Genomic DNA, 24,777 nt, shown 5'->3' on the forward strand with positions numbered 1-24,777 from the left:
AAGTAATCCATACAAAAAACTGCAGTCCAAATACTGAGTAACTAGAAAGCATCCCAAACACCAAAATGAGATTCTTCTTTAATATATAAAGTGGGGAGGGGGGGGGGTGGAAAGAAATCACAGACAAGGCAGTACTCAAATATATGGAACTAATTGAGAGTCTGAACCTTAAAGGCACCCTACTTCTAGTTTGAAGCAAAAGAAGCTCTGTGACTATTGGTGTCAGGTGATTAATGGGCTCAGATCCGGTAAGCATTGTTCTTCTCAGCATTTTACAAAAGACATATAGGCAAAATTACTGGGCTAGGCCAATTAAAATTAAAGTGTTTTGTTTAAGTGTTTTTTTGGTCATTGTGAAGGCGTATAGGGCATAGTCCTCCACGATTCTTGGTATGCAACATGCATTACAAATTACACAGTTAATTTAAGCTTTAACTGAAGACTTAGAACACTTTGAAATACACATATAAATATACTTGCTACACTCAAGGGTGAATTTTTTCACAGCTTTCTTGGATAGGTTTGATTTTTATGACTTTTGAAGGTTAAGTCTCTTTGTGGATAATATTAGCCCTTTCAGAATCTAGTACAGGAATTTGTTGTGAGTACAGTGTTGTGCTAGGAGGAAGAAGGTATTCATCCTCCAATCCCCCAAAATAGCTGCATTAAAGCATTCCTACTCCTTTTCTTTTGTTTCCTTTTCTTTTCTGCTAGATTGAGCAACAGATAACGCACTCACAGTATTTGGCTCAAGGTTGGGAAGAGATAAAACAAATGAAGGCTGAGCTCTGGATATATTTCCAGGATGCAGATCAACAGCTACAGAATTTGAAAAGGAGACGTGCGGAGTTGGAGCTAAACATTGCCCAGAATATGGTACTCCAGGTTAAGGTAAGGTTAAGGGCAGAAGTTAAAGAAGACGTTCATCCTATGGCTGATTTAATTACAATACTTGCTATATACATGTGTTGCATAGAATTGCTAATATGTTCTAAGCAAGAACAGTGAAGACAGAGGAAAGAAGGTTTCCTTATTGATGCTACAGGGTGACACAGGGAGCAAAACACAGCACGATACTATTTTTCTGTGTTTTTCCTTTTCCTTTTCTGTTTCCTTTTCCTTTTAACAGCAGACAGTTTGCAGCCTATTGTTTGATTTGCCTTTGCTTTTAAAAGGCTAATTTCTGATTGCAGTGGATCTGAAGATAAGGTCTGCAACTTGTGCTTGCTAAGTTCTTTGATTCCACTACTTGTAAATTATTCAGTTCTATTTCAAAATCAGTCTAGGAAACTATTCAATTTTGCTGGACTCTGAAAAGCACAGGAGTGTTGGCATAATGGAAAACCGATTTAATTTACCTTCAGTAGTGAGATAAATGCCTTCAGGTCCTCAGTCATTACAGATATTTTCCATGGTTATTCTGCACACATCTCAAACATCAGTAAAGTAACAAGAAGAAACAGGAAAACAAATTATTTATTTGATAACTGATTAAATGCTTGGCTTTTTCATTTTTAGTCTAGACATCGCGTTTTCTTTTCTGATGTGCCAGGAGTTAGTTGAAAAGTAAACAGCACTTCTTTTCCGTTCTAAAGAAGTGTCAGAACAAAGTCGTAGCTCTTGAATACACCTCAACACAATGCAGTCTAAGACCTGCTACACTAACTATCATTAAAGGAGTCTGTGAAGAGGCAGGAGCCTGTACTTCTTCACTAGTTCAGTCAGGAACTTTCGATTATTACGAATGACAGGCACCAGTTGTACTGTCAGATGTCGTGCAATCTGTATTTTTCCCTTGTATTCCCCTGGTGTAGGAAGATGCCTAGCTCCATTTGAGGCAGTAACAAAGAAGGAAGCAGAGAAGGGCAGTAGCATCTCTTCTTCAGACCTCCAAAAGTCCTCAGTGAAAATGAATCACCCCAGCAAAGTGCTGGAGCTGGGCATAGTTGCTTAGTTATTGGAACTAGAATTTGGAAAAGATTATATTTACCTTAGACAGTGTGTAGGTGCCAAAGAATATTTGATTATTTTAACTGTCAGTATAATGTGTATTCTTCTCTTGGGTTCTCTGTGACTTCTTATTCAGTAAATGTGTGTACAGATGAGCTCATTTGTCTACTGGAGTTTATTAACTTAAATAGTAATCATACCTGAATAATTGTTGGCTTTGTTTCATTAATGACAAGAATAATGGTCACTATTGGAGAAATAGATACAATGCAAAATATGGATGTGGGGTTCACAGACTCATTGGCATTGCTTCCTTTTTTCAGTATCTAATGAAAAAGGGAAAAAAAAAGAAAAAGAAAAAAAAAAGAGCTACAAACAGTATTTGCAGAATGAATTCTCATGAGACCCTGATTATCTTGCTTGTAATAATGTAGGTAGAAGAGGCGTTAGTCCAGGCACTTGGACGACAAGATGTCACTTGCTTTTGAATTCTTTCTATCACTGGCACTGGGAAACTGCTCTGGTTTGTCATCCTCATCTGATAAGATGGGGAAAAAGTGCTTTCTCCCTTCCCCTAACCTTTTTCTAATTAACATTTACATAACATTTGCCTGGGCAGATAAGTAGTACTTACACAATATATTAATTTCAGAGTTTGTATTTAAATTTCATCATATAATTTAAAGTAGGTGACACTGTATTGGTTTTGGTTTGTATCTTTTTCAGGAATTCAATCAGAAGTTACAGTCTAAGCAGTCAGCTCTTACCTCTGTGACTGAGAAGATAAACAAACTAACCCAAGGACAGGAATCACCTGAACACAAGGAAATTGGACAGTTGAGCAACCAGTGGCTGGACCTCTGCCTTCAGGCACACAGTTTGCTCATACAGAGGGAGGAGGATCTGCAGAGGACAGGGAATTACCATGATCGCATGAATGTAGTTGAAGTTTTCTTGGAAAAACTCACAAAAGAGTGGGACAACCTGGCTAGGTAAAAAAGAAGAGCACACACAAGGCTTATTACATATACACTGAAAGAGCTGTTTACAGAGTGTCTCTAAGTGGATCTGCTAAAAATACATTTTTTCCATGCCTAAATTAAATCAGGCTTCCCTTATTAATTATAACATAATTACTTGTATTACTTGTATTGAAATAAAGAGAGTTTGTGGAGCTGTATCTTCAGTCTTTGTCTTTAAGGCAAGTACTGACTCATCCCATCTTGGGGTGTAGCATTTTCTGATATTTCAAGCATTTTGACTGTTTTGTTTGAACTTTTCATTTGTGTTTGTTGTCATTTTTTTATCTATTAGACTATTATATTTAAGCCTAGTTGCTGCTGCTAAATTGTTGCAGCTGCTTTTCACTCATGTATAGCATAAACACACAGGCTGTGTGTAATATTGCAGGAGTCTACTACTGCTGCTATTACTGCCATGAAACAAGATTCAACTTCATTACTTCTTGTTACTGTATTCTGGTTGTTTGAATGTGCAGTATAACCTGTATGCTGTGTATTACTGATGTTAATTTGTTTGGTCAACCCGATGACCATATTGCAAGTGAAAGAGAGGAATAAAAATGTTAAACTTTGTAATTGATATTCAAGACCTGTACCTTCAAAAGAATCTGATAGCTGTAGGTATTTATGTGATGTTGATTTCAACATATAGTGGGCTCATAATTTATCCCAACCTCTTTTAAAACTCTGTCCTAATCGTTCATTTCTGTCCTATCCATTTTGATAACAGATCTGATGCTGAAAGTACAAATGTGCACCTTGAAGCTTTGCAAAAATTGGCACTGGCACTACAGGAGAGGAGATTTGCTCTGGAAGATTTGAAAGATCAGAAACAAAAGATGGTGGAACATCTAAATCTTGATGACAAAGAATTAGTAAAGGAGCAATTTGGTCATTTTGAGCATCGCTGGACTCAGCTGGAGGACCTTGTCAAAAGAAAAATTCAAGTTTCTGTTTCAACCTTAGAAGAGTTCAGTTTGGTGCATTCGAGATTTCAAGAACTAATGGAATGGGCGGAGGAGCAGCAACCTAGTATCTCAGAGGCTCTTAAACAGAGCCCTCCTCCAGATTTGGCTCAGAGTCTTCTCATGGATCATCTTACCATTTGTAGTGAGCTTGAAGCCAAACAGCTTGTTCTGAAGATGCTGGTGAAAGATGCTGACAGGGTGATGACCAACCTAGGACTCAATGAAAGGCAGGAGCTGCAGAAAGCACTTTCTGATGCACAGCATCATGTAGATTGTCTCAGCGATCTGGTTGGCCAGAGGAGAAAGCACCTGAATAAAGCACTATCTGAAAAGACACAGTTTCTCATGGCAGTCTTTCAGGCTACCAACCAAATTCACCAACATGAGAAGAAGGTAACGTTTCCAGAACATATCTGTCTGTTTCCAGAAGATGTGAACAAACAGATTAGGGCTTGTAAGAATGCCCAGGCTAACCTGAAGACCTATCAAAATGAAGTCACTGGGCTATGGGCTCAAGGAAGGGATTTAATGAAAGAAGCAACAGAACAAGAAAAGAGTGAGGTGTTAGGTAAACTGCAAGAACTACAGAATGTATATGACACTGTTTTACAAAAGTGTAATCAGAGATTGTTAGAACTGGAGAAAAATATAGTTTCCAGGAAATATTTCAAAGAAGATTTGGATAAAGTTTGCCATTGGCTAAAACAAGCTGATATTGTCACATTCCCAGAAGTTAATGTAATGAATAGTAACTCTGAACTGTACACCCAGTTGTCCAAATATCAACAGATTCTTGAGCAATCTCCAGAATATGAAAATCTATTACTTGCTCTGCAAAGAGATGGCCAAGAAATCCTACCATCACTCAATGAAGTGGATCATTCTTATCTGGATGAAAAGCTTAACATTCTCCCTCAGCAATTCAATACTGTCACTGCTCTGGCAAAAGATAAATTCCATAAGGTTCGGGAAACAATTTATGCTCGAAAAGAATATGCCTCTTTGATTGAGTTGACAACTAAAGCCTTGACTGAGCTAGAAGATCAATTTATTAATATGGACAAAGCTCCAGCTGCTGTTTTAGCCAAAGAAGCTGTGTCACTTCAGCAGGCCTACAGAGATCTCTTAGGTGAAGTGGTGAGCCTTGGTGCAGCAGTAGATGAACTAAACCAGAAGAAGGAGGCCTTTAGAAGCACTGGCCAGCCATGGCAACCAGATGAAATGTTAAAACTTGTCACATTATATCACAAGCTGAAGAGGCAAATGGAACAGAAAATCAACCTGTTGGAAGACACAATAGAAGCATGTCAAGAACATGAGAAAATGTGTACACAACTCGAAGCACAGCTAGAAGCAGTGAAGAAGGAACAGATTAAGGTAAATGAAGAAATGCTCCCAATAGAGGAAAAGTTGAAAATATACCATTCTCTAGTGGGCAGCTTGCAAGACTCAGGGAGTCTTCTGAAGCGAATAACTGAGCATATAGAAGCCCTTTCTCCTCAGCTTGACCCATCTGCATGTGAGACAACAAATCACCAACTGCAGTCTTGGCAAGACAAACTAAAGTCTTTGCATGCTGCCATTGGAGACACAGTGATGGACTGCGAGAACAGACTTGTGCAAAGCATAGACTTCCAAACAGAAATCTGCCGCTCACTTGACTGGCTGAGATGGATCAAAACAGAGCTCAATGAAACGCTGATTTTGGACCTCAAACTGCAAAGCATCCAAGAAGAAATCCGAAAAGTTCAGATACATCAGGAAGAAGTGCAGTCAAGCCTGAGAGTGATGAATGCACTGAGCAATAAAGAGAAAGAGAAATATATGAAAGCAAAGGAGCTGATACCTGCTGACCTGGAAAACACTCTTGCTGAGCTAACAGAACTAGATGGTGAAGTTCAAGAAGCTATACACATGAGACAGGTTAGTGCATCCTTAGTGTCATTAGCTTCTCATTCATTAAGCTGAAAAATATGACTCTATGTCTTGATGTTTGTAATCATCATGAAAGGATTCATTTTAATAATCCTGTTGTGGTTTTTTTGACACCTTAGATCATGGCCTGTTGCACTGATGAACATAGGGGGAATAAGATTTCCTCAGTATGCCCATATCCATGCACATAGAAATGCTGGCTGACTCAAAACCTACTTCCATCTGGTCTCTCCAGACCTACGTTTTAGATATACTACAGGGAAAAGAAAGCAAGCGTGGGCAAAATCCAGACTCTGATGAGGATATATTTGTTGCTAGTGTGAATTTTTTGTCTGTGTCTATATAATGTTCACTTCCATTTCAGGCTACCTTGGATAAACTATATAGCCGTTGCCAAAGATACTACCAAGTGATGCAGATAGTGAGTGACTGGCTTGAGGATGGTCAGGAATTTCTACATTTAGCAGGAAATGGTCTTGATGTTGAGAACTCGGAGGGGAACCTAAAGAACCATGTTGAATTTTTCAGCACAGAAAGTCAGTTCAGTAATCATTTGAAGGAGTTACAGGGTCTGGTGTCTGAGATGGAGCCCTTTATCCAAGCCACTGTAAGAGAGCAGCTTGTGCAGAATCTAGGTGCATTGGAGGAAAAGGGCAAAAGGACAAAGCAAGACTCTAAAACCCAGCAAGAACTGTTGCAAAGGTATGATTTTCTCTCTTTTTTTTTTTTCTTTCATTTTAAGATCACTTTGTTAGTGTTGAAAGAAAGAGATCACAACACTTGATTTGTCACCTAACTGGAGTACTGTAAGCTGTGCTACTGGTAACAGAAGCAGATATTGGGATTCAGAACTCTTAGATTTTGTTTTTCACTTCTGCCACTGACTAGAAGTGTGATCCTGAGGAAGATATGATAAAGTTATATAAACCTTGGAAAAGCACTGAGGGGATGTATAGGGAGTGGCTATTTTACATAGTACAAGAACCATGGAGTAACAAATAAAATTGAAGCAGACATTTTAAACTACAAGGAAATACCATTTTAACAAACATTACTGTGTTACTCATTATTCCAGAATGTTCTGGATGCCAAAAGTTTGGATGGGTTTGAAACACGACCTAGACAAAGTCACTGAGGAAAACTCTATCAAAGGCTATTAAATGCTGAGCTGTGAATACAGTTTCTAGTAGTCTCCAAGGCACAGCTGAAAATCAGCAACATACATTTCTGTATGTGTGCTCTTTACCAATAGTCTATTTCTTTCTTGGAAAATAATGGTTTTATATTGCATTAAATTGTTCTTTCTGGCACTTCATTTGTTTAAGGTGTGCTTCTGAGTGGCAGGAGTATCAGACAGCAAGGCAGAAGGTTATTGAAGTGATGAATGAGGCTGAGAAAAAATTATCTGAATTTTCTCTAGCTAAAGCTGCTTCTTCTCATGAAGCAGAAGAGAAATTGCTAACACATAAGGTAAGGTGCTGAAAATGATAAGGAATCCTTTTCCTTCAGTTAAAAATGAAAATATTTTATGTAGGTCTTTACCTGTGAAAACCTGAAGTTGAGTTTTTAGATCTTTTCCTGTAGCTCATAAGTGTTATAGCACATTAAGAGCTGTTTTGTGTTGTGCAGAACACACGTACTTGTGGGATGAATGGGACAGATATTTTGTAATCTTTTTCCAGTCTGTGCATCTGTGACTCTAGGGGACTGGAAGAAGCCAGGAGATTCCTAACAGTCCCCGAATTGTGTACCCTATGCAAAATTCAGAACAGAAATTTCCATCTCTTTCTGCATCATATGGAATAGTTTTACTAGGACAATAAAACAGGATTTAATATTAACTCATTTAGTCTAAAAGAAATAAATGTTACAAGAATTACTTTCTCCTCTAGCATTTAGGGTGCTGCCCTCACTGCTGCCATTCAGCTACCTTAATATACTTAGGTATAGCCAGTTAGAGAGACTTCAGACATCCCATCTGGTCTCGAGCTGTCTCTTCATAAAGCCAGGAAACTCCCATAAGAGCACTGTCATGTCTTCCAACTTCATGAGAATATCCTGGTACACCTGAATATCTAAAATGACATTAGATTTTAAAATGACATAGATGAGTTTAAGCACTTGAATTGTCTTTTTTTTTGCTGTTGTTGTTTTTTTAGGCTCTAATAATAGAGGTTAAAATCTTTGCTATGAAAAAGTTCCTGAACACTCATTTCCATCCCTTTTGAGGGGTTAGCATTAAAGAGAAAATCTGATTACACTAGATTTCGCTGCTTCCAGAGAATCGCAATTTGGACCAGGTCCTTCCAGTCACTGTAGCTAATGTATTGCAGTGGAATAAGTGGAACCTAACCAACTCACTCAATGTAGGGTACCTCCTTTTAACCTGCAGTGGCTGGAAGTGGCTCGTCTGCTTGCAAGTGTATTGCATTGTAAAAAAGAAAAAAGAAAAACTTAATGCTCTTTTTTGCTTTTGCAGACTCTCGTGTCCATAGTGAATTGTTTCCATGAGAAGATCACAGCTCTAGAAGAAAAGGCTTCACAGCTGGAAAAAGTTAGCAATGATGCCAGCAAGGCAACTATAAGTAGATCAATGACAACAGTCTGGCAGCGCTGGACACGGCTCAAGAATGTAGCCCAAGAACAAGAGAAAATTTTGGAAGATGCAGTACAGGAATGGAAGGGGTTTAATGATAAGGTAACTTCTGGTCTTGGTAACTCCTTCTTTTCTAACTGTACATGGGTTTTCACTCCTTGTACTGCCCTTCACAAACAATGAGTACAGATCACAATGAAGTCTTGTGAAACAAACAAGTCAATTTTATTAGTAATAATTTCATGGTAGAGAAAACTGATATTGGGAAATACAGTGATTCTGACGTCGCAAAAGAAAAATAACAGCAGCAGAACAACTATGGAAGACCTAGGTTTAGAACCACTGCCTCTAAGGCTTGCACTGTTCTTCTGTATGTATACACATAAAGTAAAAACAGAGTTATTTTGATTTCTAGTGGTTCTTCAGAATCTTCTCCTCTGTTTCCCTTTCCCAAATAGTACATTCTAGATTAAGTCATTCTCTTTTTTTTTTTTCAGAAGAGAATGAAGTTGCTAATTCTAAGTTTGCGCACTGATACCTTTGCCTGTTACTGATCTCTGATCATGCCTCTCTTTTTTTTTTCGTAAATCCTACCTGACTCTCATTATTTGTCATTGTCCATTATTTTATGCTCAGATTGCAGTCTCTCTGAGAATGGGGATAATCTTTCTGTTATTTGTATGGCTTATGCCAAATAGGGGCATAAGGGGTTAAAGGTCTGTCGTATGGCAGTAAAGATAATAAATGATCAAAAAAATATATAAGGAGACACTCATCACACAAAAAACCAGACCATTAGCAAGCTCTACTCTGGTGTGAAGAGCTACGGCTACCTAGCTACAACTAGCAGCATTAGGTCACAGATTTAGATCTATATTGTTGCACCAGCCCTTTACCACAACTGTTCTACAGCATGCAGCACAGGGCTTAGCACATTTTTATACCAGTTCTACTAAATTGTTTTAAATTTCATTAAAAGACTGCATCTCTTTACATAGATTGAGAAAGCCACTGCAGCAATAGATCAACTACAAGATCGTTTACCAGAAAGCTCAATAGAAAAGGCTTCTAAAACAGAGCTCCTGGAACTCCTGGATTACCACGGCAGCTTCCTTCTGGAAGTGGATCACCAGCTATCATCTTTGGGTCTGCTCAAACAGCATGCTCTTAGTATGCTTCAGGATGTGGAAATAAAGCCTCCTTCTCAGGAAGAACTACCAGTCATGCAAGAAATCAAAGCAATGCAAGATCGATGCCACAAGTAAGGAATTTTAAAAGATTCACTAGAAAAAAAAATGGTAACTTAAAATTAATTCAGTAATAACAATTCAAATATTATTTTTATTATCATTAACAATTATAATACTTAAATAATATATTTATATTTAAAATAAACATCAGATAAAATTTAAATGATCCTTAATTTTGACATACGTTTTTACCATTATTTTTTCACCACCATATGTATTGTAGAATATGTACTTCCTGCCTTGCATTAATAATAGTAACTTATGTAAGACTTGTATAAACTACATTAAAGTTATAACTGACTTTAAACACTTCCATTTTATCTTAGCATCTTTTTGTATCCTGATTTTTGATTAGTCTATCACTTTGATTCTCCTCTTTGAAGTACTTCGGTATCAAAAGTAGGCATCTTGTCAATTTCATAAGGGAATTTAGGGCACAGGCAAACAGAAAACATCTTAAAATGTTACCTTATACCTTACACAAGTATTTATCTAAATCTAAAGTATTTCTCTGTCATATAAAGCAGGAGAATTTATGGTAAGGTTCAGGGTTCACATCCATTTCATAACTGCACCAAGATGCCATTAACTGGATCTCCACAGTGGGGAGAGAAAGGGAATAAAAAGTTTAAACCTTGCATCTAGCCTGTTCAAAGTTAGTTGTGTTTATGCATAACTGATTACAGTAGAATAGCAATCACTGTAGAAATTGTGTAGAGATTAGCACTTCTGTAATTCCATTCTTCACCTAGAATAGTTTTCTAAGAAATAGCATCTGAGATGATTTCATGCTTGTGTAAGTAAGGCATGATTCAGCTATGAAAGATTATATGTGTGTAAATCAAATATCAGAATATCAAAATTAGATCCATGTCACATGCATAAGAGCTGCAAACTTCAGTCCTGTAGATCTTTCACTAATCTGACATCTGAAAAAGTATTCTGCTTTTTTACAGAACATCCAAGTTCTTGAGGAAAGTGTGGAAATTATGTCTTAGTGTGGAGATAGGTCCCAGGATCAAAAATGGTGTTCAGATGTTTGATCCATGTCTTATCCTAGGTATTCTGCCACTGAAAATCCCAATAGTGGTGGAATTTATCTCATGTTATTTTAGGTTATAGATATCCACATCTGAACCAGTTAATTCTTGCTGCCTAATTAGTGGAGAGAAATAGACAGGTTTAAGATATGGTTTTTCTGACCTGTTTCAGAAGTTTCTTTTAGAATGATGATGAATCATCATAAATCATACCCTAGAATTGCCTGTTTCCTCCACTGATAATAAGGACAGTCTGTGGTGGTGAGCACAGATGTAGGTGTCTGGTACTATAAACATTTGCATTTGCTCAGAAGAGTTGTGCATGAATGTCAAAATACATAAAACCACTCATTAAAAGGTGTGAACTGTAGAATGAATGTGAGAAATTTAAAAGTATCTGCTGCTTTAGTAAACTGTTGCTACACTGCTCTGATTTTTATTAATCTGGATATGGGGCTATTTATTTTTTTCCTTATTATTCACTGTTTTTTTTTGACAAAGCAATACGTTTAGACATTCTTAATTCTTCACAAATAATCATTGTTTCTGTTTCTGAAGTATGCAACAGAAAGTGAAAAAAGGTGTGAAGCTGGTGAAACAAGAGCTGAAAGAGCGTGAGGAAGTCGAAGCACAGATTAATATTGTGAAGACTTGGATCCAGGAAACAAAGGAATATTTATTAAACCCTGATGTGGAAGTGGATACTCAACTTCAGGAGTTGCAAGTATATCAAATTTCTCAATTTCTAAATTGTGATGTTTCTAACGTGTCTTCATCATAATTTCATAGTGAGTGTTAATCGCTTCCAAACCACCATCAATTCAAATTACAAAATATTAATTGGATTTTGAGTAAGCCACCAGAAAATAAAATAAAATAAAATAAAATGAGGTAGCAGATAGGCTACAATATCTTATTTTAAAGACATTTAACATGTATTTAAGTATTTGCATTTATGCAACCTTACATGCCTAATATATTGTTTAGGAAATTTTCCCCCTGCATTTAAAATATGGAAGAAATATAGAATATGAATGTACAGAATGTGGCATTTCTTTTCTGTCTCATAAATCTTGGGAGAAACAAAAGCAACAAAATAAACTCAAATTACTGAAGTTGCTGAAAACTTAGTATTTTCCATATAAAGGACTGGAACAGAGGACTAGACAGACCATCATAAATTAGAATCCAGGGAATTTCAAGATACAATTCTTTTTAGAGAAATAATTAAACAAAAAATTGAAATGTTTGTCGTAAGATGCAAGTAATGTCTATGTTTGCTAAATTTGTACAGATGTTTTCCCATTGTTCCTAACAGTATTATTTCTCTGTAATTAGTCTCTCCTTGGTGAAGTAACTACTCATCGCCAGGCTGTTGAAAAAATGGCTGAACAACAACAGAATAAGTACTTGGGGCTTTATACCATTTTGCCTTCTGAACTCTCTCTTCATTTAGCAGAAGTTGGACTGGCTCTTGTAACCGTACAAGATCAGGTAAAACATAGCACATGAAACTTTTACGGAATTGCACAGATTCACAAAATTGTTGTGGTTGGAAGGGACTTCTGGAAGTCACCTGGTCCAACCCCTTGCTCAAGCACCTAGAGCTGCTTACCCAGGACCATGTCCAGGCAGCTTTTGAAGATCTCCAAGGAGGGATACCCAGCAATCTCTCTGGGCAATCTGTGCCAGTGCTCCACCACCCGCACAGCACAGAAGTGATTCCTGATGTTCAGAGGGAACCTCTTGTGTTCCAGTCTGTGACTATTGCCTCTTGTCCTGGCAATGGGCACCACTGAAAGATCATGGATCCATTTACGTATCTAAAGCCCTTCTTTAGACTTCATAACTTATTGACGTACAGTATCCAAGTGTAGTCAAACCATGGTAATGCAGAGTAGTTTTATTATCTTCTTTAAAAAATAAAATTAAAAGTAAATTAAGTGAAAGTTAATTTCTTTTCTGGAGGACTGATTTCTGGTTACTGAATTTAATTCTTGTTGTTGACAGATTCAAACCAAAGAAAAAGAAACTCAGCATATCAAAACATTGAATCAAGAGTTTGGACAGAAAATCCAGGGGATAGCAAATGAACTAAATGTAATTCTTTCCAAACTGAAAAAGAAAACAAATGATATAGCACAAGCTAAACTTGAACAGAAGGTAAGACTAAGGTTTCTTTAATTGGTTACACCACAGCACCACAGACTCTTCAGAATTGGGACTTGGTACCAAAATAATATTTTTAAAGAGCTCAATCAATTTTATTTTATTTTATTTTTTTTCCAAAAGAGCCCATACAGGCAGATGAGGGCTTAACAAAAAAGTGGAGGGAGTATCTGAGAGTAAAAACAACTCAGTTGGACAGAATTATGCTTTTTTTAAATAATGAGTATGATTGCAACCTGAGGAAGCCTAAGAGGCTTCCAAACTGCTCCTGTTTTAACTCTGTATTGAAAAGACCATTCTTTACAATCTTATCTTTACTTGTAATAAATAGAATCTAACTTAGTAGTCCATCTCATATCATTTTGTACAGTCATGAATTTAAGTACTACTGGTGCTGTTACAGGAAATGAAAAGGACTCCTGGTTACTTTTCTGATTTTTCAATTATAGTTATATAACACAAACAGAAAATTTCATCTCCACTCAGGCATAATGGCCAAGTTAGGATTGTCATATGAGAGTAGGAGTTTTTTTTGCTTCCTTTTCTGGCTTTTGTTGTTGTGGTGTTTTGTTTTGATGGAGACCTTCCCCATCGCTACTTGATGGGTAGGGTCTCCTCACAGACAATGACATAGGCAAAGCAGAGACGTTTAATGCCTTCTTCGCCTCTGTCTTCAACACTGATGATGGGCTTCGGGACCCAGGGTGCCCTGAGCTGGAGGACCATGACGGTGGGAATGACAAACTCCCAACCGACCCTGAACGTGCGCAGGATTTGCTGCTCCACCTGGATCCATACAAGTCCATGGGTCCGGATGGGATTCATCCCAGGGTGCTTAAAGAGCTGGCTGACGTCATCGCAGGACCTCTCTCAATTATTTTTCAATGATCTTGGGAATCTGGAGAGATCCCAGTAGACTGGAAGCTGGCAAATGTGGTGCCAATTTTCAAGAAGGGTAAGAAAGAAGACCCTAGCAATTACAGGCCTGTCAGTCTCATGTCAGTGCCTGGTAAAATTATGGAGAAGATGATCCTTGAAGTTATTGAAGTGCACCTGGGAGCAATGCAGTCATTGGTCCCAGCCAACATGGGTTCATGAGGGGTAGGTCCTGCCTAACAAATTTGATTTCCTTTTATGATAAGATCACCCATCTAGTTGACCAAGGGAAACCAGCTGATGTGATCTTTTTGGACTTCAGCAAAGCTTTTGACACGGTTTCCCATAGGATCCTACTGGACAAAATGTCCAGCATACATCTTAACAAAAACATTATACAATGGGTGAGCAATTGGCTGACGGGCAGAGCTGAAAGGGTTGTGATAAATTGGTCCACATCTGGCTGGCAGATGGTCACTAGTGGGGTCCCTCAAGGCTCCATTTTAGGGACAGTCCTCTTCAATGTTTTTATAAATGATTTGGATGTAGGACTAGAAGGTGTTCTGAGCAAATTTGCCAATGACACTAAACTTGGAGGAGTTGTGGACTCGGATGAGGGTGGAAAGGCCTTGCAGAGAGATCTGGACAGATTGGAGAGCTGGGCGATCACCAGCCACATGAAGTTTAACAAAAGCAAGTGCCGGGTCCTGCACCTGGGACGGGGCAACCCTGGCTATATGTACAGACTGGGCGACGAGACGCTGGGGAGCAACCCCGCAGAGAGGGATCTGGGGGTTGTGGTTGACATCAAGTTGAATATGAGCCAGCAGTGTGCCCTGGCAGCCAGGAAGGCCAACCGTATCCTGGGATGCATCAAGCATGTCATTGCTAGTCGGTTGAGGGAAGTGATTGTCCTGCTCTACCCTGCGCTGGTGCGGCCTCACCTCGACTACTGTGTGCAGTTCTGCGCACCACAGTACAAAAAGGACATTAAACTGTTGGAGAGTGTCCAGAGGAGGGTGACGAAGATGGTGAAGGGCCTAGAGGGGAAGACGTATGAGGAGCGGCTGAGATCACTGGGCCTGTTCAGCCTGGAGAAGAGGAGGCTGAGGGAGGACCTCATCACAGTCTACAACTTCCTTGCGAGGGGGAGTGGAGAGGCAGGTGACCTATTCTCCGTAATCACCAGTGATAGGACTCGCGGAAACGGTGTTAAGCTGAGGCAGGGGAAGTTTAGGCTGGACATCAGGAAGAGGTTCTTCACTGAGAGGGTGGTCACACACTGGAACAGGCTCCCCAGGGACGTAGTCACTGCACCAAGCCTGTCTGAATTTAAGAAGCAATTGGACTGTGCACTTAGTCATGTGGTCTAAACTTTTGGGCAGACCTGTGCGGTGCCAGGAATTGGACTTGATGATCCTTATGGGTCCCTTCCAACTCGGGATATTCTATGATTCTGTGATTTTGTTTTGTTGATGAGGAAGGAGAAGCAGGACATGGAGGTCTCGTTATGTGGTTTTTGGTTTTATTGTTTTGTTGTTTTTTTTTTTTTTAACTAGTCAAATATGATCTTGACCAAGTTACTGCTTGAAAGCATACGGAACAGAAAACTGGTTATATCTGATATGTCAAAAATCACCTGTTTGTTTTCGTGCGTTACAAGCGATATGCTCCAAAGTACCATTTGCTTTCCAGAAGGTGTGACTAAAATACATCCCTTTAAAATTGGTAAATTTTTGACCCCAGTAATTGAGCAGAAAGCCAGTGAAATGTACTTTCCCATGTAGTACAGACAAAACTTCTATGTCACTGAAGATTTAGTTCCCTCAATTGCATTTATGTCAGCTCTCAGGTGATACTGCTGAGATTGAGTTGGCTTTGATCACAGTAGTAAATATTTTTGATGTTAAAATTAAAACTGATTGTGAAAAAGTAAAATAAGAGTCTGTTTTAAACACATGACCAAAGTCAAATGGATCCATCCCTCACTTTTAAGCAACCTATAAATTCTTTATCATTTGTTTCTGTAGCATTGACATTTAGTTATGCTTGTCTGAAATATGTATGTCTGTATTTAGATGCGTAGATCACCATCTATCTTTATGTCTACATACAGGCATTAATATCATTAAAGCATGGTACTATTCGTGGAACAATAGTCCTTTATCATGAATGGTTGAAATTAAATTACACTCTAATAGGTCTGTGCTAGGACAGTCCTAATCTGGCAAGCTTAAAGCACCTGCAGCTAGAGTTGTGTTCAGTTCTGAATCAGTTTTTGCCTGATGATTGCAATTTATATATCTAAAAATAATTGTAAGGAGCTAAAGTGTTTGATGAGACTTATTTTGTTCATACTATAAAAGCAACGAATCATTAACACCCTAGGCATAAAAGCAATAGGAAGAAAAAAACACCCCATCCCAAGAAACTGTAGCCACTAAGCATGTTATCAGTCTGGGAAATATAGAAAACTTTTTAGATTTCTTTTTAAGAAACTTTGTAATTATGGTAAGAAAAACTGTTTTAAAATTTGTTTCTATTGAAATAGTCTATCATGATCCAAACCACATGTCTACGTAGATCAAGCTATGAAAATGCAAAAGTTTTTATAATGCATTAATGAGTAATTACATATTTCTGAGTTTGCAAGTATAGCAAGATCCCTTTCAAATAAACAGAAATCTTTGTCATGGCAATGTGTGCTGACCATTCACTTCAAAAACAAACATGGAAGGAAGGCCAAGAACAGTTAATGTCACTCTGAAGTGACTCAGTCTTTTGATATGGTACAGAAAATGGTTATCCAGTTCAGCCAGGAAGTCAGAGAAGAAAGAGTAATGGGACCAAACACCGTGCTGTTCTGCCTTCCTGCTTAGACAAGCATTGCTGGTTTGCAGCCAGAATAAAAATGAAATGAACTATGGAGTCTTTGGACAGGGTATGAGAGTTGAAAGTTGAACTAGAAATAATCAACCGGAAAACTAACACTTCCTGTTGCACTGATTTTCTTGTTTTTCTGTCTAGGTCCTTGGTGAGGAGTTGGACAGCTGCAATATAAAATTAGTGGAATTAGATGCATCAGTCCAAGACGTTGCAGAACAGAACATACCCCTGGCTAAGCAGCTGGCTAACAGGATAGGGAAACTCACAGCACTGCACCAACAGACCATACGACAGGCTGAGTACAGAGCAGCCAAGCTCAGTCAGGTATGGTCCCAAATCCTTTCTGTCATGTTTTTGTTGTTGTTGTTTTTTCATTTTTGTTTGTTTGTTTGGTTTGGTTTGGTTAGCTGGTTGGGGTGTGTGTGTTGTTTGTTTGTTTGTTTGTTTTTGGGGGGGGTGGTCAGAAAGAGGAAGTACAGGCAAATTTCTCATTTATTTTCCTGTAGTTACACAAGAAGGGACATTCTTTGGCAAATCTGATTTGTTCAGAGCTTGTATCACACAGCAGAGGAGTACAGGCTGGGGGTCAAATAAAGAGGGTGGAATAACTCTATGTGATGCTGCTTTAAGAGATGCATCTAGTGATTGGTTCCTCTGGTGCCCTGAACAAATTTTAGACCTTCCTACTAACAACAGCATGCCAGGAAATAATACTATGTTGTCATACTTTTCAGGGCTTCTGTTTTATCACTGTTACCAATATTTGCTGCCTCATACACACACAAAACAAAAATAAAAATATTTTACTTTAGTCACAATATGCAGAGGGAGAATATAATTTGTAGATTCAATGAAAAAGTCTAGATACAAAGGCCCCGATAACGCATAGTCTTTCTTCACTTTTACATTTACAAAGATGCTTTCTCTGCTGTCCTCAAGATTCAGTCTCTGAAACCCTTTGCAATAATTTTTTGCTAATTGTCATTATCCAAAAATAAAAATAAAAATAAAAAGTCTAGCTAATACAAAGAAAAGGATTTTCTATGGTTCTGCAATCAACACCCCGATAATTTATAAATTCTCTTTTCTGTATGCATGAAGAAGGTTCTGTAAGTTTTGAAAAAGTATTTCATGATAATTTTTTCAGTTGCCTCTGAAAATTTGTTTTAAAAACAGATAGAAAATAAATATTGAAGTATGAGTTCAGTCAAAGGTACTTGGTGGAGGGATTTAACTATTGTTAGGGTATTTTTGTTCAACAAAGAAATCCACTTCCCACTTAAAAATAAAAATAAAAGCAAAGTCAAGACAAACAATGCATAAAAGTAGAGAAATACAGAAATATAGTTCAGGCACAGAGAGGAGTTGATCTGTCCCTCAGACAAAACAAATGCATGAAAAATTAATGCTATTGTAAATAAAGGGTACTTGCTAATCACAGATTAGATGAATCAGAAAACAGAGCATTTTTGGTCTTGTATTGCAAAACAAATGCACGTTTCTCTTTTTGTAAATGTGACAGCTTGAGTAGACAAAACAGGTTTTAAATAAAAGCAATTTGGGGAATTACATGGCAGAGACAAAAAACATATGAATGACATAAAGGAGACTTGCAGTCAGCTATAAGTTATTTTCAAGCTTCTGTGTATGGCTGAAGTATGTGCAGGAAGTGTACATTCTAGGAATGTAGATGAGCATCAATGCACTCTCCCAGGTTTACCTATGTTCTTGTGGTGACTTTTTCCTCAAAAATAGATATGGTTATTACTGAAACCAAACCTATTTTAACTCCATAAATATAGACTTAATTGGTTTATATTCAACAGTAAGTAAAAGTTGTTAAAATGATCCCCAAAGTTAAAAATATTAAATGAAATGAAATGAAAGCAATTTTGTCATTACTAAGAACTGTACAGAATTACATCTTAGATTTAAAAGGTGGATTTTTCTTCTATATCCAGGCTGCTTCACATTTGGAAGAATACAATGAGATGCTGGAGTTCATACTGAAATGGTGTGAGAAAGCAAATATCCTAGTGCATGGTAGTATAACATGGAATTCTTCTTCTCAGCTTCGTGACCAATTTAAAGCCTACCAGGTGATTATATAAGTTGTGAAATTTAAGGGAAAGTGTATAAAAGAATTGAAGTTTTATTTTCCACACATTTTCCTTTCTTTCCTTGAGAGAAAAATGCCTAAAGATGCTAGGTTTCTTTATTTTCGATAATTGTTTTGAAGACTGAAATAAGGATGCATTGTTGAATAAAACTGTTTCAAATGATCTCTCTGTTTACTCAAGTACATTGGCTTCATAGCAGCATTTGATTGAACACTGTGTCTAGACAGTGGGATGCTATCACACTGCATATGTCATTAAAACTAATACTCCCCTACATAAAGATCATAGTAATTCTTTTCCTGGTACTAGATGATTCCTATCCAAGAGCATATTGTAAATTCTAATTTAACCAAACAAAATCTTCAGTCTTTTTCTGTTTTAAGCTAAGCTAGAATAGCCTTTGTTCACATTTGAGCAGCTTCGTACCAAATGTTCGCAGACTGATGCAATGTCAATGGATGAGTTTCTTAGTCCCAAGTGCTTCCTGTACATCTCACATTCGTGTTTAGCTCTCTATGACAGTGCATGATCATGTGAAACAAATCAAACCATCATGAGATGATCATGTCTCACTAATGCCAAAATAAGACTGCATTAATTATGTCTTGTATACATGTAGAGAGAAATCAGTTAATTGTCAGCTGCATTCAGTTACATTAGGGCAGGGTAACATGCACACTTCCTTATCCTGAGCAGGACTCTCCAGGCAACTTATCCTGAAGAAAGCTGGGAGGTAGCATTCGTAGTTTTGTTTTTTTCCCTGCTTCAGAAGTATAGGAGATGGACTTAACCAATGGCATCCCACTAAACACTTTGGTAGCCAATTTTTATGGAGTATTGATGAGTATTGCCCTGTTATCACACATTAATGACTATTGCCCTGTTATCCCAGTACTTTCTGTTGCTTCCTATTGGGTATGTCAGGCTTCCAGAACAAATCATATATATAGATGGTGTATATTACATTTTTTATAGGCAAGTATGTATAGCAAAACACTAATGATGGTAAGCAGCGCTGCTGAAGCTTCAAGACTTACTCTGTTGTTAACCTGATATAACCTGAAGCACTTGTGTGCACTAAGAGTTAAGCATATTGCCTAAGCCTTACAGTAAATTGGTGAAACTTAATCATACTTATACATATGTACAAATTGAGGAGCTTGAACAACAGGAATGTACTTGGAGATATGTCCAATCTGTAGCTCAACTTTGGCATTCAATTCTGATTATATCTGTATCTAGACTATGCTTGAAGAGTCTGTGGAGATTCATGGTGATCTTGAGGCCATGAGTGAGAGGATTGAGTATCTGTCCAGTGTATACTCTACTGAAGCAATGTCTCAGCAAGTGCTAGAACTGGGACGTCGTACAGAAGAGTTACAGCAAGTTATCAAAGTACAGTTACCAAATCTCCAAGATGCTGCCAAGGTATATGAAAGCACTTTTTTCTAACACCAGCTGACAGCTGGTTGTATGTGCTTAGAGAATTATGGTTTTGTAAGTACTAGCAGTGCAGATTATCTGTGGTCTATAAAAGGTACAATTCTGTTGAGTAAGCATAGGTGTCCTGCACTGCTTGCAATGCTATTGAGCATTCAGCCTCAACTTCAGCTACTGATCCAAATAGGGACAAGATTCCTGTTACATCTGCTCTCTCTAGATAGATGTATTGGGCACCATGGTGTGTCTTAAATGGCACTAAACACCTGTGTTTAGATACTTGAATTGAGATGAAAATGTCTTTGTCAGTATTTATGCTGTACCATTTCTTTAGTTTTCCCTTAGAAGATAGCTCTCTATGTATTCTAATCAGCACTGGACCAGACCAGGACTCTATAATGGAGGACCTGTCTCTCCAACACAGTGCAATGAAAAGAAGGAACATGCTTTTTCGTGTTCCTGATACTTCTTTGCAACTCTTCTGTATGGGTTTATTATTAATGTATGTGTGTTATCCTTATGTAATGCATGAGGGCACTATAAACTGATACAAGACACAGGAAAAAAACACAGAAGTCTTTTCTATTTGCTCTTACGGTTAGGGCACAAAATTTTTCTTTTTTTATTAGTATTTTATTTGACACAATAATTTGGTAAAAAGAATATAAAAGAGTATTGTATATTTCTAGGTTTTTTTTTGTTTCTTTGTTTTTGTCAGATGCTACAGCTACACACAAATAAGTAGGAAAATAGTACCTAAAGGCAACTAGGAATAGCCTATTGCTAATAGTTAGGACAATCATAGCTAATTTTAAAATGGTTAAAAATGTGATTCATTTGACAGTATAGGATATGGCAACGTGACCATGTTTAACAACTGATGGGCAGCTAACTCCAACACACTTCTCTCTCCCCCTCTTCAGAAGGACAGGGGGAGAAAACACAATTAAAAAAGAAAAATTCATGGGTTGAGATAAGGAGCAGTTTAATTAAAGGAAAAAAAAAAAGGCTGCATGGGAGCAGAAGGAGAAAACCTTCTCTGCATTCTCTGAAGCAATGTTCACCACATCTTGGGATGCAGGGTCTCATCATACGTAGTGGCTGCTCAAGAAAACCAACATTTTCATAATGAGAGTCATGTCCTGCCCCTCCACCCCTTCTCCTTATGAATTGAAAGGCTTTTATTTATTTTTTCCATGGGAAAAAAAGAATGCATACAAGTAAGCACAGTAGAAATTAAACTTAGTATCTTCAATTCTCAGATAAGTGTTGGTATAATTGAATACACTATTTGTAAATTTTAACATGGAAACATGGAGCTGAATAGAAGTCATCATAGATTTGTGAAGAAAGAAAATCATATCAAAAGAGTGCAATTTAACATGAAAATAATAGGTTTTGTAGATAAATGCTTGTGTCCAATATCTTTAATAATGTTTTACATGATATCGTTATTAGAAAATGTTAAAGCTTATCTAGTTGAAAATGAAATAGGTAGATGTTTAATAATAATAGTAAAATAGAATGTTTAGAATTTTATCTGGTGTGTAATTATCTATGCTTTGCACCCAAAAGGCAGGATACATCAAGTAGGATTTTTCAAGGTTCTCCCTTGGGTCTGATACTTGTCAATAATTTTCATTAGTGAGGTGGACGGTGTTTTAAAGACCATGGCTTTTAAGTTGCTTAGACAAAAAACAACTTAGACAGCAAGAAAACAGCTTAGACAAAATTACAGGAGCCACCTGGAAATAAATAAAAAAATAAATAAACAAACAAATAAATAAACAAAGCTGCTATTGAATAGGGACAAAGGCAAATTGTTACCTTTAAACGAGGGGAAAAAAAAAAGTACTTGTGTATCTGAATGAGGAGCTACTGGCAGGAGGCACACTGTACAAGGGTCTTGACTTCAATCATGGAAAAATAAATGAACATTGTTGCAAAAAAAAAATAAAAATCCAAACACTATACAGAATATAAAGTATTTAATTATGAAGACATGTGAAGCAGTTCTTTTATTCTCCCTATTGGTCAGTAGCAAAGTTTCAGCTGTGTCCTGTTTTCCACTTGAGGAAAGTTGTGGACTCACTGGATAAAGAACAGAGGATAGTGATAACAGTGTCATGAGTATAAACTTGCAAGAAAATACGCATGAAAAAGAATTATCCTAACATATGAAGTATTCAGAAAGGATAAAAATAATTTGTTCATGTCTGCTGTTAATAAGATAGTAAGTAGAGGATTGAAATTACAACAAAATATAGTTTCATGTCAAACAACCAGAAAAAAAATCTTCAAAATAATAGTACTGGGACACCGGAGTATGTTGTCTGTGGAGATAAGAACGACACTGATGGTAGTGGTCTTTAAGAACAGTCTGTAAAAATAAGACAGTTCTGTCCTGTCTTATTGTGGGAAGGTGACTAGAGGACATCTTGATCACCTTTCTAGACCTATCACATTGAAATCAGTTTTATAATATACACGCTGTATTTGAGATGGATGAAGTACTTGAAATAGTAATAAATAGTAATAAATAACTCTGGATTTGGGACCTATTTATCTATACCCTCATATGACTGATATTTTCATCCAATATTTTGAACAGTTTTCATTGTTAAAATTATGAGTTAGCTTTGACACTGTAATAAGGGACACAACTACAAAATCCAGACATTTATATTTCTAGTGATTTTTTTTTCTTATTCCTGAATCAAATCTATTATGTTACAGGACATGAAGAAATTTGAAGTTGAGCTGAGAGCCCTGCAGGCTGCTATGGAGCAAGCCCAAGCCACACTGACCTCTCCAGAGCTCGGACGTTTGAGCTTGAAAGATCAACTGTCTCACAGACAGGTAAAAGGGCAGGACCTCAAAGTTAGCTCTTGAGTAGCATGAGCTTACACAAAGAATGTTGGTAAGACTTGTGGTGTTTCTTAGGTAGACCATTTTTTCAAAATCTAGCTGCAAATTACTGCCAAGGGAATAAGGATCAAGCCATAGAATCACATATTTTTGAGTTGGAAGAGACCTTAAAGATCATCTGTTTCCACCCACACTGCTATGCACAGGGACACCTTCCAGTAGACGAGGTTGCTCAAAGCCCCATCCAGTCTGGCTTTGAATACCTCCAGGGATGGGGCATTCACAACTTCTCTGGGCAACCTGTTCCAGTGCTTCACCACCCTCTGGGTAAAGAATTTCTTCCTTACATCTAATCTAAATCTCACTTTTTTAGTTTAAATCCATTACCCCTTGTCCTGTAACTATATTACCTGACAAAGAGTCCCTCTCTAGCTTTTCTTTATCCCCTGGATAAGTGCTAGAAGGCCACTATAATGTCTCTCCAGAGCCTTCTCTTCCTCAGGCTGAAAATCCTCAATTCCCTCAGCCTCTCTTTGTAGGAGAGATGCTCCAGCCCTTTGATCATCTTTGTGGGCCCTCCTCTGGACCAAATCCAACAGATCCGTATCTTTCTTATTCTGGGGGTCCCAGAGCTGAATGCAGTGCTCCAGGTGGGGTCTCACAAGAGCAGAGTAGAGGGGGAGAATCACCTCCCTCGACCCACTGGCCACACTTCTTTTGATGCAGCTCAGAATACAGTTAGCTTTCTGGGCTGCAAGCACACACTGCCAGCTCATGTTCAGTTTTTTGTTCACCAACACTTCCAAGTCCTTTTCTTCAGGTCTGCTCTTAATCCTCTTGTCACCCAGCCTGTGTTCATGCTTGGGATTGCCCTGACCCATGGGCAGGACCTTGCACTTGACCATGTTGAACTTCATGAGGTTTGCACAGGCCCACCTCTCAAGCCTGTCAAGGTCCATCTGGATGGCAACCCTTCCCTCCAGCATGTCAACCACACCACTCAGCTTGGTGTCATCCACAAACTTGCTAAGTTTGCACTCTTATCCCACTGTCCATGTCACCAACAAAGATATTAAATGGGAAAGTTCATTCCCTCAAAGGAATTGTTTGAAGCGCAACACTTTGTGGGTTTGTTCTTAGCTTTATGCAATCCCGAGAATTGACCATACAATTCAAGTTCAATATGTATTAATAGTTATAAACCCAAGCTTTTATCCAGAACTTTTTATCAAAATGTTCTTAAAGTACTTCAAAAGGAAGTCTGGATTGTTATCTCTGTTTTGCAGCTAGAGGTGCGAGAAGATAGTATGCTGCTTGCTCCCCCAATAGTCAAGTGAAAAACTAAGAAAACTCAGTATTTTGTAAGCCCAGTTACTTTTATATTTGTTTAGTTGAATTACCACCATAAGATACTGCTGATTGTACTTGGTGTATTACGGAGATTTTTTGACTTGTTATTTTTGGCCACGGTTTCAAGACAAGAAAAGTAATCCATGTTATAACTTACTGAGTTCCTTGAGAAACATTTCTTGCTGCAATCTGGTATAGAGATTTAACTGTTCTAGTCTCCCAGGAAAATTAAATGTCAACAGGTCCACTTTAGGAGTGAAATCTGCAGAAAAAAAAAATATGTATATATATATATGTATATGATAGG

General features: G+C 37.8%; 1 protein-coding gene across 1 annotated transcript in view; it reads left to right on the forward strand.

Annotated features, from left to right (window-relative positions):
• Positions 1-24,777, forward strand: part of SYNE1 (spectrin repeat containing nuclear envelope protein 1) — a 292,806-nt gene that overhangs the window by 158,733 nt on the left and 109,296 nt on the right. The window contains exons 74-87 of the mRNA XM_050710059.1: positions 715-891; positions 2,677-2,942; positions 3,703-5,863; positions 6,240-6,577; positions 7,201-7,345; positions 8,355-8,573; positions 9,470-9,732; positions 11,320-11,485; positions 12,100-12,255; positions 12,772-12,924; positions 16,834-17,016; positions 18,654-18,791; positions 20,055-20,240; positions 22,989-23,111. Coding sequence (XP_050566016.1) covers positions 715-891; positions 2,677-2,942; positions 3,703-5,863; positions 6,240-6,577; positions 7,201-7,345; positions 8,355-8,573; positions 9,470-9,732; positions 11,320-11,485; positions 12,100-12,255; positions 12,772-12,924; positions 16,834-17,016; positions 18,654-18,791; positions 20,055-20,240; positions 22,989-23,111 — 4,674 coding nt within the window. The remainder of the gene's footprint in view (positions 1-714; positions 892-2,676; positions 2,943-3,702; positions 5,864-6,239; positions 6,578-7,200; positions 7,346-8,354; positions 8,574-9,469; positions 9,733-11,319; positions 11,486-12,099; positions 12,256-12,771; positions 12,925-16,833; positions 17,017-18,653; positions 18,792-20,054; positions 20,241-22,988; positions 23,112-24,777) is intronic.

This window comes from Cygnus atratus, chromosome 3 (genome assembly GCF_013377495.2).
Source record: "Cygnus atratus isolate AKBS03 ecotype Queensland, Australia chromosome 3, CAtr_DNAZoo_HiC_assembly, whole genome shotgun sequence".
NCBI lineage: Eukaryota > Metazoa > Chordata > Aves > Anseriformes > Anatidae > Cygnus > Cygnus atratus.